At 34.3% G+C, this 19024-nt stretch overlaps 2 protein-coding genes across 6 annotated transcripts in view; one reads left to right on the top strand and one right to left on the bottom strand.

Annotated features, from left to right (window-relative positions):
- Positions 1-19024, top strand: part of LOC101890662 (Ca(2+)/calmodulin-responsive adenylate cyclase) — a 320493-nt gene that overhangs the window by 262856 nt on the left and 38613 nt on the right. For all 5 annotated transcript variants that reach the window (XM_059119134.1, XM_059119137.1, XM_059119133.1 and 2 more), the window contains exons 8-11: positions 11511-11622; positions 11685-11812; positions 12068-12371; positions 15928-16158. In XM_059119134.1, coding sequence (XP_058975117.1) covers positions 11511-11622; positions 11685-11812; positions 12068-12371; positions 15928-16158 — 775 coding nt within the window. The remainder of the gene's footprint in view (positions 1-11510; positions 11623-11684; positions 11813-12067; positions 12372-15927; positions 16159-19024) is intronic.
- LOC131801085 (uncharacterized) lies at positions 4712-7160 on the bottom strand. Its single transcript, XM_059119138.1, has 2 exons — positions 6119-7160; positions 4712-5774 (listed from the first exon to the last, which is right to left on the bottom strand). Exons 1-2 carry the CDS (start codon positions 6833-6835, stop codon positions 5331-5333), a joined length of 1161 nt encoding a protein of 386 aa, XP_058975121.1. The 5' UTR covers positions 6836-7160; the 3' UTR covers positions 4712-5330.

Below are 19024 nucleotides of genomic sequence, written 5' to 3'. Positions count from 1 at the left end.
CACTTTCATAATAAGAACTCTACATTAATGGTATTCGGTACCAGATATCTTATAGAGCTTAGAAATAATATTGGTTCAGATATAGCTATAGCTCTCATACATACGTTTCATCCGATTTCCCCAATTCCTGTATTATTTTTAGTGATGGGAAAATGGACAAAATCGGCCCACTACATTATGTACCGGTCTTCCAAAAGATCAAAATTTGGAATTATTATAACTCTTATAAAATTTGAAATAGGAGCCCGATTTTTTCAAATATCACATATACCAGTGTTTTTTTAACACAAGATCTTATGTGCAGATGGGATATATCGGTCGACTGCATCAAGTACCTCCCCCACAAAGGGTCAAAATTTTGAATAATTATAATTCTTATAAATGTGATGTAAGAGTCCGATTGTCTTCAACTTACACACATTACAATATTTTTATTAACCCAAGGCCTTGTGTGAGAATGGAATATATCAGGGCACTCCTTGTGGTAGCTCCACCACAAAGGGTGAAAATTTTAATATGCTTGAAGCTCGTAAAACGCTAAATTAATAAGGCACATTTCAATATTTCCATCAACACCAGGTCTGTTATGAATACGGCAGACTCCTTATTCTGGTGCCTCCCCCACAAAGGGTCATAATTTTAAACAACCAAAACGATAATAAAATCCGAAAAAATCATTCGGTTCCCTCCTATTTCACATATCCCATTATTTTTACTAACACAAGATCTGCTGTGAAAATGGGATATATAAACTTCTTTAGGTTCACTTTTTTTCTCTATATATTTCACAAATCCCAATATTTCTACTATTCAATTGGTCCAATCCTCCTAGTTCCTCAAAATTTTTAATATCCATGAAGCTTATAAAATGCGAAATTAACATCCTGTTCCATGCAGACTTGGTAAATCTCAATATTTCGTTCAACACAAGACCTTTTATAACGATTGTAGACATCGGAATATTTCTCTTATGGTTCCTCCTCCGCATAGGCTTCAAGATTTTGAAGAACAAAACGCTCAAAGAAAGCGAAATAAGCGTCCAACTCGCTTCAAATTTCACATATACAAACATTTTTGCTAACACAAGATCTGTTGTATAGATGTTATATATCTGCGAAGCCCTTCTGGCATCTCACTTACAAAGGGTCACAATTTTCAATATATTTATCTGTCATACCTTGCGAAAAAAGTCAGCGATTCTTTTAACTTGCTATATCTAAATATATCTCTCAACCAGAAAGCCGAGATGAATATGGAATTTATGATTTCGCCTAGAATTGGAAATAAATGTTCGATTTTTTTGTAATTTTGCCTATACCAATATTTTTGCCTGTATTAGACGAAGTATGAAAATGGAATACTTCTATCGACTATATCTGGTACCTCGCGGACATTTTAATATTTTCTAAAAATTATCAAATTTCTCATACAAAGTGAAGGAAGTAGTCAATATAGTCCAAACCTGGCACATCGAGATATTTATATAATATTTAGTTAGGTCCGATATGAAATGGACAGCATTGGCCTATTCCTGCGGAACCAACTCCATTGAGGATCAACAATTTGAATAATCATAGCAGAAGTCAAAATATATTTAAATAATCGAACTTTGGCTGGGGGTATACATGTGTCGGCAAACCCGACTGATATTTATACCCTACACGACATAGTGGTAAGGGTCGATTTCTTGTAAACAAAATGCAGGTCGCATTTATTATCCGATTGAGATGAAATTTTCCGAACAATATTTGTTTGACTTAAGGATGAGCCCTACTGAAATTTGTGATATTCGGATCAGGTATAGATCTAACTGCTATATATCGTTAAAGTTATTTGTGCACCAAATGGCCAATATAAGTCCAAGTGACCTGAATTTTGGCACATGCAACCAAATTCAGCTTAGAAGCAAATACATCGAATTTGGAAAAAATTGGTTCAGATATAGCTATAGCTCCCATATATATATTTCATCCGATTTGTTGTTTAAGTCCCTAACATTAGTAATATGCATTCGAAGTCAATGATATTTGGTAGCAGATATTTTATAGAGCTCAGAAATACCTTTGTCAAATTTTATCGAAGATTTGGCTATAACTCCCACATATATATCTCTAATCCGATTTCAGGTTTATGGTACAAATAATGGCTAATATCAGCCCAAATGGACTGAATTTCGGGACGTACGTTTCCATTTTGTGGATCTCGACTCCGATATAAATAAATGTAATTGAATGTTACCGAAATTATATAATTTTCATATATTTAGAATAGAGACTGGCAATACTTTATATAATCACGAATTATCATATTTAAAATATAAGATGTTGTTTTTTAACAGAAACTCTAAAATCCGTTCTTTTTTTAATTCCACTTCAATTCAGTTATGGCACTCTTTGAATAAATTATCAATGTTTTTTTGATGAATGTATTTGATGAATTTTGCCCCCTTATTTCCATTATTAATCAGAGATGGTCCGAATGGGAAAATTTTAGGTTTTCGACTGTAACAAAGTTGTAAACGTCGAAAACGTCATAAAGCTGTATAAAAAGTATGAAATGTATTTAACGTCATAAACCTGAAAAATGCTGTGTTATAATCATTATTATGGTCAATTTCTCAAGCTCTTGTTACTAAAACGATTCAGTAAGTTTTTATACATAATTTACTTTGTTAAAAATAATTTATTTAAAATAATTGGAAAACTTTGAATTTGTATGAAACAAATTTCAAATGTATATTGCTGATAGTACCCACGATACTATATAATCACAACTTATATAATATGAACACATGTAAGATTCTCAAAATTTAGACTTTTATAAAATCTACTTTTTGTGATCTTGATGTTTTTTATATAAAACATTTAAATTTAATTAAAGGAATCATAAAATATACAAAATACATAGCACGCCCTCTATAAAATGTCGCGTATACTGCTTGATGTGTTTTTCATTGCATTTGTGCATGTTGACAAATTGAACTGACATATGTCAACCAAAAAACGCCAAAAACAAATTAGTTTGAGCGGGAGATAAAACTACTTTTCAACAATTACAAAAATTTTATATATTTAAAAATGTTAAAAAGTCCGAGTGATGAACAACAACCAGAGGGGTTTGGACAAAGTTCTGGAGCAACCGGTGGTAGGCCCCTTCATCCATATTGGTACGGATATACAAAAATAAGTGAACGAGGAAAAGCTATTGCCCAGTGCAATAGGTGCAAGCAATTAATCCGCAACACGGCTATTAACAGAATGCAGTCACATCGGTAAGTACTCAATATTAATATTAACACAACGATTATTTATAAATGCGTTTTTGGATTTTTAGGAAAAAATGCAATGTTGAACAGATTGACGAGGACAACGGAAGTGATTTACTTGAAGCGGGTATATCCCAAAAAAATGTAAGCATGAATTCGTTTTCAATTTACATGTATTAAAATATCACTATTACTTTCAGTTGTCATGTACACAGACATCAAATACTCAAACTACTATTAAGGATTTTTTTCGTAAAATCAACAAGAAAGACAAAGCTCAACTCGACATTCGTACTGCCAGATTTTTTTTCGCTTGTAACATTCCTTTTGTTGCAGCAGGTAATCAATTCTTCAAAGATTTTTGCAAAGGAATGCAACCATCGTACAAACCACCAAGCAGAAAAAGGATAGCTGGACCACTATTGGATGCAGTGCATAAGGAGCAAATCGATTTGAATGCGAAATTTTTAAAAGAAGGTACATATTCCGTACTTCTTATTGACGGATGGAAAAATTCAGCATCAAACACAAAAAATGTCGCAGCATTACTGCACAACTGTGATCACAGAATTTTTTTGGAATCTTACGACTTTTCATACATGAGAGAAACTTCAGAAAATCTCACTGAAATGGTGAAGAAAGCTGCCAGTTTAGCCAAAGATCGATACAAAGTTGAAGTTTTCGCTGTAGTCACAGATAATGCTGCCAATATGGTATCAATGGGCCGGAATGTTGGGCTGATTCATACAACGTGTAATGCCCACATCGGCAATTTGCTATCCAAAGATATCATCAAGAATTTTGGTATTCGTTTCGAGTTAAATTATCTTTGTGCGACTGGGAATAGCCAGAGGCGATCTACGCGGCTACAGTCTCAACAAAACGATGATGTATTCGGTATGTTGGAGGACGAAGTTACTGAAAACTCTTCAATACTTGGAAAAGTACATAAAATTCTTAATGAATTTAAAAAAGTACATATTGAAAGAAAGTTGTCAATGCTTGGAGGAACCAAAGCGAAGTTAGCATGTGCAACAAGATGGTGCAGTGAGCGTGATGGACTTTTTTGGTTGATAAACAACATTTCCAAAATGAAGCAAATATCTGCAGAAACTAACACTGATGGAAAACCCTTGGTCAAATCGGTGCCGTGACATAACCCCCAGAGACATAACCCCCATTTTTTTTTTGGGGCTTAAGTCCGTTTCATAGCGCGGACATAACCCCCAATTTGACTGGGGGCTATGTCCGACGTAGTTGGCGGACATAATCCCCAATGGGGGTTATGACCGATTTTATTTTTAACATTAAACGTTATAGAAAGGTAAGAGAATGTAAATAATTTTATTATTTTTCAACAAAAAATGAATATTTTAATGTAACAAAAACTAGATTTCATTAGATAATAAATTTATATATAATTTTGTTAAATATAGAACTCTTCCACATGACCAACTACTTGTTTACAAAATGGACATAATGTGAGTGTGTCGTTATTAAGATTTCTTTTATTAATTTCATCAAAACATGCCCGACAAATTTTTCCATGTTTGCATGGTTTTAGAATTATGTTCTTTTTATTTGTAAAGCAAACTTCACACAAAAGTCCATCTGCAATTTTTTCGTCCTCTTCTTCGGATTCTGATGCTTCCGAGTCCAAGTTAATGGAAATATTTTCGTTATCACGCATTATGTTGTTGCTTTTATTTGTCATACTTTGTAAAAAAATTTTAAGAGTAATTTCGCCCAAATCATACTTCGAAACTAATTCATTTATTAAATCATGTCGGTCCCTATTCCTCTTTTTTGGCCTTTCAAAAACTTCATAAAATCCATCCAGGGTTTGCGATAATTCATTAAACTGTCGACTCTCATCATGTTTCAAAACTTTGAAAAACTCCCAGAAGTTTCCATGTGTTGGAATTCGCGTCGATAAGTAGCTATTATACCCTTCTAATGCACTTGTCGTTCTAATATGCTCCTTGTAAAGGGACATATTTTTGGGAGTTTCCTATCAAAATAAAATGTTGTATATTAATGTTTATGGAATTATTTTATTTATTTTTTAATATACCTTTTTTAACCACTGTACCTCAAAATATTTAAAAAGAGGTTCAAATACATTTTCATTTGCTGTAGCAAACAAGGGGTTAGCATATGCTTCCATTTTACAAATATTAAAGGCTTCTTCAATTACAACATCTTTCAGAAGTGGCAAAACGAGAATTTTTTTAAAAATTCGCTTTGCCTCTGTTGATGTTTGCATAAATCTTGAGAGTTGTTTTATTTTAGAAGCCTTTCTTCTTACAGCTTGACAAAAATGAAACCAACAGCCCTTAATTTTTGTATGTGGAAAAACAGAAAGGATGGCATTCCTCATAGATTTCTCGAAATCGGTAGTAAAGCTTTTGGCATCAAATTTGAAAATATTTGAATCAATATATTGCAGCACGTGTTCATATGCTTTTTGTTTCTTATTTGACATAAGAACAAAAGCAAAAGGGAAAGTCTGTAAATATTTAAATAATAATACAATATATTTATACGTTCCAATTTCAAATTTATAATTGTTGCTATAAGTAAACAAAACGACGGCGCCGCATCGAAATTTTTTCATAGGAAAACTGTTAAAATTATTGTTATGAAAATTTTTTCATAACATATCTGCATTTTAAAATTGTAAACGAAGCGCCGCAGGCGAAAAATTTTTCATAAAAAATCGCGCGATTTTTTATGAATAATTTTTCATAGGAAAACTGTTAAAATTATTGTTATGAGAATTTTTCATAACATATCTACATTCTTAAATTGTAAAAATTATTCACTTAGCTTTTGTTTATACACTTTACTTACGTGTCTATCCTGGGCAATATGTATTATTAGTAGCTGTTTGTATCCGCATGCTGGAACTACCGCAAATGTTGCATCCATTAAGTAATGTCGATCATCGCAGTTAATATTATCATTTATCAATTTCGTCATAGGAATTGACAAAAAGAGCGTGTATGAAAAATCGTCTTCTGTCACAGTTGTTTGATAAAATTTTTCTTTATTATTACTCGCACACATTCCGAATTCATTAAGTATGGTAGGATTTTTAAATAATTTTATGAAGTCTTGTGGGCTTTGAGGTACCCTTGGCATTTTTTCACACTTAATCCTACGTAAGTGGCGCTGCATTTTACTAAAAACCAGCGATTTTGCAGTATCGTTGTTCTGGCATACATTATTGAATACCTCTCTAACTCTGTTAGCTTGCAAAGATGGTTGAGCAACTTCAGTTTTGATTTTATTTTTTAAAACAAGTTGTTTTTTATGTTCCTCCTGATCTCCGTGTTCCAGATGAACTTCTTTGCCAGTTCGCACAGTGCATTTTCCATTTACTTCAGAGATTAAGATTGAAGCTTTACACTTACTTTGATAGCATTCATATCTTTTAATATTTTCACTTGTCTTTTTATTAAAATACTTAGATTTGAACGCAAAAATCTGCTTTTCGTTTTTTAAATACACTAAAACGCTACCTTTACGCGCACCCGTAATGTATTCAAAGTCCATTTCTGTATTCATGTTATCTCGTCAACGACTAAATAATTGTGATAAAAAACGTAAATAATACTCGAAATCTAGTTCTTTCATGCAGAATTATAACGGTAAATTGTTAAATTATGAATAAACTAATATTTTGTGAAATATTGAAAAAAACAAATTTTGGGGGTTATGTCCGTTTTTCAGCGCGGACTTAACCCCCAAAATTATGGGGCTTATGTCCGTATATTTTTTGGGGATTAAGTCCGTCCCATACGTCGGACATATTCCCCAGTCAAATTGGGGATTATGTCCGCGCTATGAAACGGACTTAAGCCCCCCAAAAAAAAGGGGGGTTATGTCTCTGGGGGCTATGTCCGGGCACCGGTCAAATCCTATATAAGTGAGCTGCTCTATAAGGAGGACTTTATTCAATCCGTTAAGGAACTATTTGATCTTTTGAATCCTGTAGCTTTACTTATAAAAAACTGTCAAAAGTCTGAGTATTCTATAGCTGATGCAACAGAAGAATGGATAAAATTGCTTACTACGGCAAAACCAGAATTATATGAAGTGGCGGCAGAAAGATGTAGAATCAGTAAAGTCTTTAATAAATATAACCTGGCAGCAAATGTTTTGCATCCGCTATATAAGGGTGGAAGGCTGAACCCAGAGCAAATGCAAAAAGTTGAAGACTTTTTACTGGAAAATCTTGATGAACATGGATTACAATCATTTTCAGAATACAAAAATGCGGCAGGATTTTTTGCCTTACTTTTGGAAAAAACATCCAAACCTGGGCTATTCTGGGAATTGGCTGCAAATAGACACAAATCATTAGCGACATTTGCACAAAAATTGCTCATGATACCAGCTTCAACAGCTCAGCTGGAGGGTATTTTTTCAAATTGGACACATGTTCATACCGATTTGAGGAACAGATTAGACTCAGAACGTTCTAAGAAATTGTTAGAAGTTTATTTTTCTTTAAGAATAAATGAAACAAAAGACGTCTCGCAGTATATAGAGGATACTGATTCCAGCGAAAACGAAAATTAAACGAAACAAATTACAAAATAATTTGTAATAACAGTATGTACCTGCTTAGAGGCCTTTGATTTTAAATGTAATTTAAATGAATTATTTAAGTTTGTTATGTTTTTATATTATCTGTTTAATAAAACAAATATTTTAAAGAAAAACTGAATTGGACTTTAAGAGACAAATGTGTTTTTTATTTCGTTCCTATTTTTGTCAAAAACCTTGTTTTATCGGGTAGGTTTACGACTTTTCCGACGTATGTAATATACGTCGGAAATGTATGTCAGATACGTCATAATTTCCGACGGGCCATCTATGTTATTAATCAAATCACATGCGTGAATTGGCTCTCGAAAAGCAACACTAATCCATCACCTGCTTTTGTTTTGATAGCTATTCAAAAGCCATAAATTCTCCACTGATCACCTAGACGTATGAGTATTTATGTTTTAGCCAACTGTGCGGCATTCATACGCAGTACGAGGTACGTTGGTAACATAGAATTTCAAATCATTTCATCAATTTAAACTCAAATATGAAATTCTCAAAGTAATTTGTTTTCATATCGCCTAGTATGTTAGACATAATTTAAATGGCATCGAGATACAAAACATTTATTTTGAAACAAATTTCAACAATCTTTTAATAACATAAATATCAATTTGAAATGTTTATTTTTCTTTAATTCTAAAATACTACATAGTTTTCGCAAACAGTATGACATCAGTCGAGGTCAGAACTGGAGGGGCATCAAAAAAATATCAAAAATCAAATTCACCCAAAATTCCAAGTTGAGACCGATCACGTAAAAGATCATTTCGTATTGATGGAAATTTTGACTGCAAAGAAAATATTTTTGTTGTTTTTTTTTTTTGTTTTTTTCTCACAATTTCTACGAAAATAGATTCCATTTAAATTAAACAAATGAAATGTATCAATCAGAAAAAAAATAAATTTCTGTTTTCGACCGACGAATACGAACATTGTGACACACCTTTGCACGTATATACAAACAAATAGCTCAATGATAAACATGCCAAAATTCAATTGTCGTAAATAGTTTTAAATGTCTGTTTTTAAGATTGCTTTTCGTAGAAATGATACAATCAAATTGGTATTCGTTCCAATTTTATTTCTAGTATATATTTTATAAAAATAATTCAGCGATTAAATTCAAATTATGGAACTTTTTTTCGTTCATTGAGTTGGCGATATGAGGTGATCAAAAAAAAAACTCAGATATGTTGATCTGTTTATTTTTTAGAGATTAGAAGAATGTATATTGAATCAAATAATATTGACATAAACGAAAATTTTCTGTCATAATATTATCAAAGTACTGAATATGGAGAGGTACAGTTATATGGGGGCTATATGAACACGTACACCTGCACACACAATTTTCTGTCTCAGGCTATAGTATCCGTTACGAACTTCAAATACCAAATTTGAAACGATTTCGGTGAATAATGTCGCCAAAACCATCAAAATGCCGAATATCAAGAGATATCATTATATGAGGGCTATATGAAAACGTGGACCTACATTGCCCATTTTCAATACCAAAAGTCCTGCAAATATAATACACATTTGAGTAAAATTTTATCAACCTACTTCATTTCGTTCGGAAGCTAGACTGATTTCCACAGACTGATAGACGGACGGACATCGCTAAATCGACATAGAATTGGGGTCTAAAATGTATATTTCGAGGTGTTACAAATGGAATGACAAATTTAATATACCATCCATGCCGTGGTGAAAGGTATAAAAACCGTCTATTCAGGTTCCCATTTTGGTATGGCACCCTAACGGCTCCAACTCCAACTTTTTTTATACACTGAGCCATAGCCATATGGAGGGTATATAAAATTTGATACGGTCAAACGTGTCTCATCGAAATAACCGTTTAGACCATAGGTCTCTTTGGAACAAATCCGTTTCAGGACATTTGGGATCGACCTAGCGATATCCGTCCGTCCGTCTGTCTGTCTATCAAGCTGGCGGGTGCGCACGATAACTCTCGAAGCGAGTACCCGATTTGATTCAAACTTGATGCATGGTAATATTATTGTCAAACTTAGACCGAGTTCGGATATGGGAAGTACCACTATCATCACAAAATTTAGCAGTGACAAATTCTGGCAGCTCAGAACTAAAAATGTCAAGTAAATAATAGCTTAAAATAATAATGGGCTTAAACATTCAAAATACCGAAAAACAGGGAGTAACGATGTATGTGGGCCATACCAAAACGTGGACCGATATGTCTCATTTTTATACCCTCCACCTTGGAAAGGAGGGTATATTAACTTTGTCATTCCGTTTGTAACATCCTTAAATATTCGTCGTAGACCCCATAAGGTATATATATTCATAATCAGCATAAAATTCTAAGTCGATTTAACGATGTCCGTCTGTCTGTCTGTCTGTCTGTCTGTCTGTCTGTTGAAATCACGATACAGCCCACATTATTTGACGTAGAGCGCCAAAATTTAGCAGAGCAATTTTTATTGTGTCTAGGATGGTTGGTATTGAGAAAATGAGACATATCGGTCCACGTTCTGGTATATTCCACATATAACGGTACCTCCCGATATTCAGTATTTTGATGATTTGTCCCACATTTTTTCACGGATTTGTCTGAAAATTGGTATTTGTAGGTCATAACGGGTTCCTGTGCGTGTGGCAAAACATTGCATGTATGGGTTCACGTTTTGGTACAGCCCCCATATAAAGGTACCTCCCGATATTCGGTATTTTATTTTTTTTGCCACCTTTTTTCACGGATTTGTCTATAAATTGGTATTCGTTGGTCATAATGGGTTCTAGCTCCGGTGGCGAAACATTGCATGTATAGGCCCCCGTTCTGGTATAGCCCCCATATAACGGTACCTCCCGATATTCGGTATTTTGAAGGTTTTTGCCACATTTTTCCAGGAATTTATCTGAAAATTGGTAGTTGTAGATCATAATGGGTCCTAGTTCGTGTGGCGAGTCTTTGTAATAATAGGTCAATGATTTGGTATAGCCCCTATATAACGGTACCTCCCAACATTCGGTATTTTGATGATTTTTGACAAATTTTTTCAAGAATTTCTCTGAAAATTGGTAGTTGTAGATCATAATGGGTCCTAGTTCGTGTGGCGAGTCATTGTAATTATAGGTCCACGTTTTGGTAAAGCCCCAATATAACGATACCTGCCGATATTCGGAAATTTGATGATTTTTGCCACATTTTTTCACGGATTTGTCTGAAAATTGGTATTTGTAGGTCATAATCGGTTCTAGCTCCTTTGGCGAAACATTGTATGTGTAGGTCCACGATTTGGTTTAGCCCCAATATAACGGTACCTGACGATATTCGACATTTTAATGGTTTTTGCCACATTTCTTCTAATGTTTACTTTACCCTAAGGTGGAGGGTATTAAAAGTTTGGCCCGGCCGAACTTAATGTTTTTTTACTTGTTGATACTAAAAACACTGGTCAATCAAAGCGATAGAATGCTTCTCTGCATTAGTCACCGGTTTTGAAGATCTCACTGAACTGTGCGACGTCTGCATTTTACCTCTTAATGCTCAGGAACGGATTCTATTCTAACATTATATTAAATATGTTCAAAAACTACATAAACCCCTTTTAAACCTTGTTCCTTACATTTTCTTTATTTTCAGCATTTTATTTGCCGATATTGTTGGATTTACGGTGCTATCATCACAGTGTAGTGCACAGGAATTGGTAAGACTGTTAAATGAACTTTTTGGAAGATTTGATCAGTTGGCGCATGTAAGTATTCCTACTTCTTCCCAAGGTTGCCACAATTCCTAATAAAATGCGTTTCGTTGCAGGACAACCATTGTTTGCGCATTAAAATTTTGGGAGATTGTTATTATTGCGTTTCGGGTCTGCCGGAACCGCGAAAGGATCATGCCAAATGTACAGTAGAAATGGGTTTAGATATGATAGATGCTATAGCGTAAGTTTTTGAGCATTTTTGGAAAAATATTACTGCTATTAAAAATAATTCGATTGTATTGAGCTCGCGGTGAATTTTTGTTAATTATTATTTTTTCAAGATTTCTCAATTTTATGAATTATATCATCGGAAAACCGTTCTACAAAGGATAATAAATAATTAACATAAATTTACCTCCAGCTGGATTAAATCGATTTTTTTTTTTTTTTTTGAGGAAATATTTTTTGAAATAAATTGTTTTTTTTTTTCCTATAGTTCTGTTGTTGAGGCCACCGATGTCATGTTAAATATGCGCGTTGGCATCCATACCGGCCGTGTTTTGTGCGGTGTCTTGGGTCTGAGAAAATGGCAATTTGACGTGTGGTCCAATGATGTAACATTGGCCAATCACATGGAATCGGGTGGTGAGCCGGGTAGGGTACATGTTACCCGGGCCACGCTAGATGCTTTGTCGGGTGAATATGAAGTCGAGGCTGGTCACGGGGATCAACGATCTTCATATTTGAGAGATCATGGTGTGGATACATATTTTATTGTACCACCACCACACAGGCGCAAGGTATATATAATATATGTTTTAAATAATATTATTTGACAATAATTGCTGACCTTTGAACTTTTTTGTAACTTCTTTATACTTATTTTTTTGGCTCGAGGTAAGGTCGGAATTAAAAGACAAACTTCGTTTTTATTTTTGATATTTTGTTTTTCGATATTTCGAGCATAATTAAGTCATCATTATTCCGGAAATTTGTGTTTTTTTTTTTTAAAGGAACGGTCTCGGATACCTAATATTTGACTCGAAAGTGGACGTCATAGACCCGGTTTATACCTGGATCTACTAAATCGATCGATAGTCAATATAGCTATCATTTGTAATCTTATTATCATAACTATGCAACTAGTGGTCACTCGTTATTTAAAATGGTTCGGAAGTTATATAAAAAATTTAGATTTTTGAAACCATGTCTTTTATAGAATCTCGCAAAAGTTGAAAATTTACCCATTATGGGAGGCCACACAATAAATGTCAAATTATCTGATTTTTTCCTGGATCCAGAGAAATTGGTCTTTGAATTCGGACAATTCTATTTTTATACCCTACACCACTTAGGGGAAAGGGTATTATGTCTTTGCGCATTTGTTTATAACATGGAGAAGGAAGCGTGATAGACCCATAGTTACTTTTGAGGATCTTCATAGAAAAATTATTATTAGTTTGCTCCAAGGACGAACCCTATTGAAATTGGTGAGAATCAGTTCAAATTTAGATATAAGTCCCATATATATCTTCAAGAGATTTCGGGTTAATTGTGCACCAAATGGCCAATACCAGTCTAAATGACCTGAATTTTAGCGCATCCGACGGAATTAAGCCTGGAAGCCTTGCATCAAATTTGGAGAAAATCGGTTAAGAAACAATAACCCTTGAAATTTTGTCAAGATCGGTTCAGATTTGGATATAGCTCCCATATGTATCTTTATCCGATTTCAGGCTTTTTGCGCATCAAATGTCTAATATCAGCCCAAATAGACTGAATTTTGGGAATTCCGACTGGATTCATCCTAGAAACAAGTAATTCAAATTTGGAAATCGGTTCGGATATAGCTATAGCTCCCATATATATGTTTCATCCGATTTGGTGTTTTAAGTCCCTCACATTCGTAATATGCACTCCGCAATAATAATCTTTGGTACCAGATATCAGATACAGCTCAAAAAAGGTGTTTAAAATTGTGTCAAGGTCGGTTCAGATTTGAATATAGCTCCCATACATGTCTTAATCCGATTTCAGGTTTTTTGCGCATCAAATGTCTAATATCACCTCCAATGAACTGAATTTTTGAAATTCCGACTGAATTCATCCTGGTAACAAATACTTCAAATTTAGTGAAAATTTGTTCAGATATAGCTGCAGCTCCCGACTTGGCTTTTTAAGTCCCTCACATGCGTAATATGCACTCCAGAACAATGGTATTTGATACCGGACATCAGAGGCAACTCGAATATACCTTTGCCAAATTTTATCGAGATCGGGTCAGATTTTTATATAGCTGTGATATACATCTTCATCCGATTTTTTCGGTTATTGCCCACCATACATGTAGCTCCCCTCAATGCGCATAGTGATGTAGTTGGCCCATCCCGACTTTTGACCTTTCCTTATTTTTTTTTATGGATTCAGCAATTCAGCCTGGGTTTGGGATTTATTCCTCTGGGTATGAACACCTATAACGGGCTCTTTTTTATGTTTGTGGGATTTTATAAAATATATATATATATAACTTCCGAACCATTATAAATAACCCTATGATATGACCACTAGCTTTCAAATAGTACCATTATTGTTCATATCGGTTTAGTAGGTCCGTGTTTTGGATTTTTGTCTTGGATTTTTGAACTCGGACAATTCTGCTCAGTACATCGAACCAAAGTTTTCTAAATATTTTAATTTTTTTATGAATTCAGGCATTTAGCCTTGGTTTGGATTTTTTTTCCTCTGGGTATGAACACCCACAATGGGCCTTTTTCCTATTTTAGTGGGGTTTTAATAAAAAAAATCGATATAACTCCCAAACCATTATAAATAACCCCATAATATGTCCATATCGGTTATGTAGATCCGGGTCTTGGACGCAGACTTTCGGGTAAAATAACCAAATATCGGAGTCGGTCCTTCAACCCCCGCCGAAAAAAATTTGCCGGAATCAGGGTGAAAGTAGTAACTTGCGTAAAAAAATTAAAAAGATCCGGGAGTTAAAGAACAGCTGATCACCATATTTTGCGTTTTGTTCTCCTTTTGCTATAAATTATGGTCATAAATTATCTCTAATTATGTCATAAATTATGGTCTAAAATCGGAAAAATATTTTTATATCCTCCACCATACTATGGAGGGTATATTAATTTTGTCATTCCGTTTGTAACTCCTCGAAATACTCATGTCAGACCCAACAAAGAATATATATTCTTGATCAGCGTAAAATTCTAAGACGATATAGCCATGTCCGTCTGTCTGTCTGTGTGTCTGTCTGTCCCTCTGTCTGTCTGTCTGTTGTAATCACGCTATCTTTCGAACAAATTGAGATAGAAGACTAAAATTTTGCACACATGTATATTTTGCCAGTAGGCAGGTTAAGTTCGTAAATGGGCCATGTAGGTCCAAGTTATCATATAGCCCCCATATAACGGTACCTCCCGATATTCGGTATTTTAGCGACATTATTCACCGGAATTGTTTTCAATTTGGCATTTGAAGTTCGTAATGGATACTACAACCTAAAACAGAAAATTATCTGTACAGGTCCACGTCTTCTTATAACGGTACCCCCCCCCCCCATATTCGGTATTTTGATGATTTTAACGACAGTATTTACCGGAATCGTTTCAAATTTGGTATTTGAAGTTCGTAATGGATGCTACATCCTAAGTCAAAAAATGAGCCATGTAGGTTTACGTCTTCATATAGACCCGATGTAAAGGTACCCCCCCCCCAATATTCGGTATTTTGATGATTTTAGCGACATTATTTACCGGAATCGTTTCAAATTTGGTACTTGAAGTTCGTAATGTATGCTACATCTTATGTCAAAAAATGAGCTACGTAGGTCCACGTATTCATATTGCCCCCATATAACTGTACCCCCCGATATTCGGTATTTTGATGATTTTAGCGGCATTATTTACCGGAATCGTTTCAAATTTCGCATGTGAAGTTGGTAATGGATACTTCAGCCCATGCCAGAAAATTGTCTGTGCAGGTCCACGCCTTCGTATAGCCCCCATATAACGGTACCCGCTATATTCGGTATTTTGATGAATTTAGCTACATTAAAAACAGATTTTTCTTCAAGTTTCGCATTTAAATATTGCAATAACTTATGACAAAAGTTGTTTATGCAGGTCTACGTCGTCGTATAGGCATTTGGTATTTTTAAGATTTTAACAGAATTTTAAACGGATTTTATTTATTTATTTTTTTTTTTTTGTACCAAATAGTTTGTTTGTTTGTTTTTTTTAATTATCGCCTGACCTCAAGCCAAAAAAATAAATATAAACCTATTTAAAATAACATACTTTTAAAATATTAATATTATTTTCATTCGTTTTACAGCCCTTAATGCTCAACACCCTGGGTGTGCGTTCCGCCATTGGATCTCGTCGAAAACTCTCATTCCGCAATGTCTCGAATGTGGTGATGCAATTATTGCATACCATCAAATTTTCCGAACCTGTACCATTTTCCAACATTGCCACCGGCTCATTTCCCTCGTCGGGAGGAAATGCCAGCGGCCGTGGCAGTACAAGTGGCGGTGATGGTCAACTGGAAAAGGGATCACGAAAGGTATGTTCATGCAAGCAGTTTTCTTTAGAGTAGTGCAAAACTAAAATTCCCCCCTAAAACCAAAAAGAAAAAAAAATACTAACCCTTATTTTGCCAAAGTTTTTTTTTTCATAAGAAAGCATACAAAGATATATTTCAAATACAGCAAAAATATATTTATTTTTCAAATAGAATGTAGTTTATCAAAAATATGAAAATCTTAAAAACTTAGAATTTTATTTGCATGCCCTTTAAAGTTTTCATAAACAATAATTAACCAAACACTTTACAATATACCAAAAAAAAAAAATATTTATTACTCAAAGCTCAAAGCTTTCAAACTTAAGAAACCAAAAGCAATAAAACTATAACACTTTACACTGCAATTAGCTTTCGTATTAATTAAGTTCTTTCCGTTTTTTTTTCCTTTTCTTTTCGGTGGCTTCTTCTTTTATTTCGATCAACAAAATTGGCTACGCTTTCCCCCCGATTTTATTTAATCACCCCACCTCCTTCCCAATTTGGTTTCTCCTGTATGGCTTCTAATACACTCGGTCACATGAAATCCAATTTTTTTTCTCTTAACCCCCCACACAACCTTATTTCTTACTAACTAACAATTTTTCTCTAAACATTCCTTACCTCCCCTTAACGAATTAAATTTTTTTCAAAAATTTTATTTTTAATTTTCTTTTTATTTTTCATTTCTTTTCTCTTTCTCCTATACTTTTTGTATTCTTTGTGGTATTTGTGTTGTGTTACTGTTGTAATTGTTCCTTTCCATTACAGGATGCGGTAAGTGTTCTATGGTGTTCCTTTTATTTTTGTTTTCTAACCCTTAAAGAGCAATAGGGAAACAATAACCGACATTATTTTTTACCATCTCTGATCCATAGTTGGAATTTGAGATTTTTTTTATTTTGATAAAGAGATGGTGAAAAGTATCAAAACTAATACAAATGAAAACAATTCTGGTGATTGGAGACAGTGGAGAAAATAGGAATTGAATGTATTAAAAAATGGCATTAGAAGAATAATATTGTTTAATACAAGAAGAAGAAGAAGCTGAAGCTCAAAACCAATGTTCTGAACATCTTTCTTTTTAGAATTCAGGATTTTTGGCACCTAATAGAAACAAACGTTTTGAATGCCCAGCTGCCAGAAAAAAACCTATTTGACCTATTACTAAATGATCTTTTGGTTTTATCTTAGTATAAGCAACATATCCGTCTTAAAATTTAGAAGAAACGACAGAGAAACTGCTCGCGGCGTGGGTAAATTCTCGGATTTAAAAAAAATCCAGATTTGAGTATTTGTACCCTGATTCCAGGAAAGTATTTTTTCTTTGGGTGACGGCCCCTGATATTTGACCCGAAAGTGCGTGTCAAAGACCCGGATTTTATCCGGATCTACAAAATCTATCGATGGATCGATATATGTTTGTTTTGAAACCTACTAAAAATAACCATTCAATAAGTTGTCACGCATTATTTAGAACGGTTTGGAAGTTACATAAAAATGACCGATTTTTTGTCCCGTATTTTTTTTTTAATCTCACAAAACTCGAAAATTGAGCCACAAAATAAAGGCCAAATTATAGTTGACAAAATACTACAATATGTGTGATAATTTTTTTTTCTGGATCCAGAGATATGGGTCTTTGAACCCGGACAATTCTGTTCGGTACATCGAATCAAAGTTTTCTAAGTTTGAAACTTTTTTTATGGAGCCAGTATTCAGCCTGGGTTTGTGATTTTCTCCTATGGGTATGGACTCCCATAATGGGCCCCTTTTCGACTTTTTGGGGGTTTTATAAAACATCGGTATAACTCCCGAACCATTCTAAATAACGCCATAATGTGATCACTAGGTATTCTAATTAGCTTTGAAATAGTACCAATGTTATCCATATCGGTTTAGTAGATCCGGGTCTAATATCCGGGAACAGTGTCAAGAAAAATACTTTCTCGAAATCAGGGTACAAATACCTACCTCCGGAAAAAAATCGAAAAGATCCGAGAGTTAACGTACGGTTGTTGCTAGATGTTTAAACAATCGAGAGATTTTCAAATTCCCTTTAGAAAATCCTCTGGGCTGTCAAACTCGCTAAGGAGGAATCCCATTCTTCAAGTGAGGAGCATCCCTGGCTACTATTGATTGTATTCTTAGTGGCGTTTCCCTAACATACATCGTATATACGTATGTGGGGAAAAGTGGCCGACGGGTTGACCAATTCGCCAAAAGCTGGTTACCTTCAGGGGACTACATCATATTTACACCTGTTTGACCGTCTTCTTTGAGGGTTATGCTTTTCATCGCAGAAAAATAACACTTGTTAGGGTGTTTCGAGTTTTCTGACCCCTTACTATGAGACCTCAGCTTCCTTAGCTACGATAGTGGCGAAAAAAAAAGAAAACGGCAAAAAACCCCTGCTGTGTGACTTGAAGTAACTTCTCATTTGGCCTTTCTGTCTTTAACTCACCTACGAATCTGCACACCTTGTATTTGAGAGATGCTTTGAGGAACCTATCCACAGGGACTTCTAGCGTCTTCGATTACAAATAAAGCAGAACATATTTAAAAAATCTCCGATTTACTTCTCCTTTGGCCTTTCTGTCTATAACTCAACTACGAATTTACGCACCTGAAATTTGAGAGGTGCCTTTAGGTCCCCTATCTACAGGGACTTTTAGCGTCTTCGATTACAAATCAAGCAGAACATATTTAAAAAATCTCCGATTTACAGTCTGACTGAAAATATTTTTATGAAAAAATTACGATCGCGAATCTGTAAAAATTTTTAAATCCGCGAAAACAAATCTCGAAAAAATATTTATATTAAAATCCATGATTACAAATCTGGAAGAAATTATTTTTATTAAAATCC

Source organism: Musca domestica, unplaced genomic scaffold (genome assembly GCF_030504385.1).
Source record: "Musca domestica strain aabys unplaced genomic scaffold, Musca_domestica.polishedcontigs.V.1.1 14, whole genome shotgun sequence".
NCBI lineage: Eukaryota > Metazoa > Arthropoda > Insecta > Diptera > Muscidae > Musca > Musca domestica.
Note: the sequence above shows the minus strand (reverse complement) of the source record. Positions and strands in the feature narration are given on the sequence as shown.

Bases quoted from the DNA above. Each gene is read 5' to 3' on its own strand.
- LOC131801085 (XM_059119138.1), bottom strand. From the start codon at position 6,835: ATGAATACAGAAATGGACTTTGAATACATTACGGGTGCGCGTAAAGGT. The intron at 5,775-6,118 runs GTAAGTAAAGTG...AAATATTTACAG, and splicing joins ATATTGCCCAGGATAGACAC to ACTTTCCCTTTTGCTTTTGT.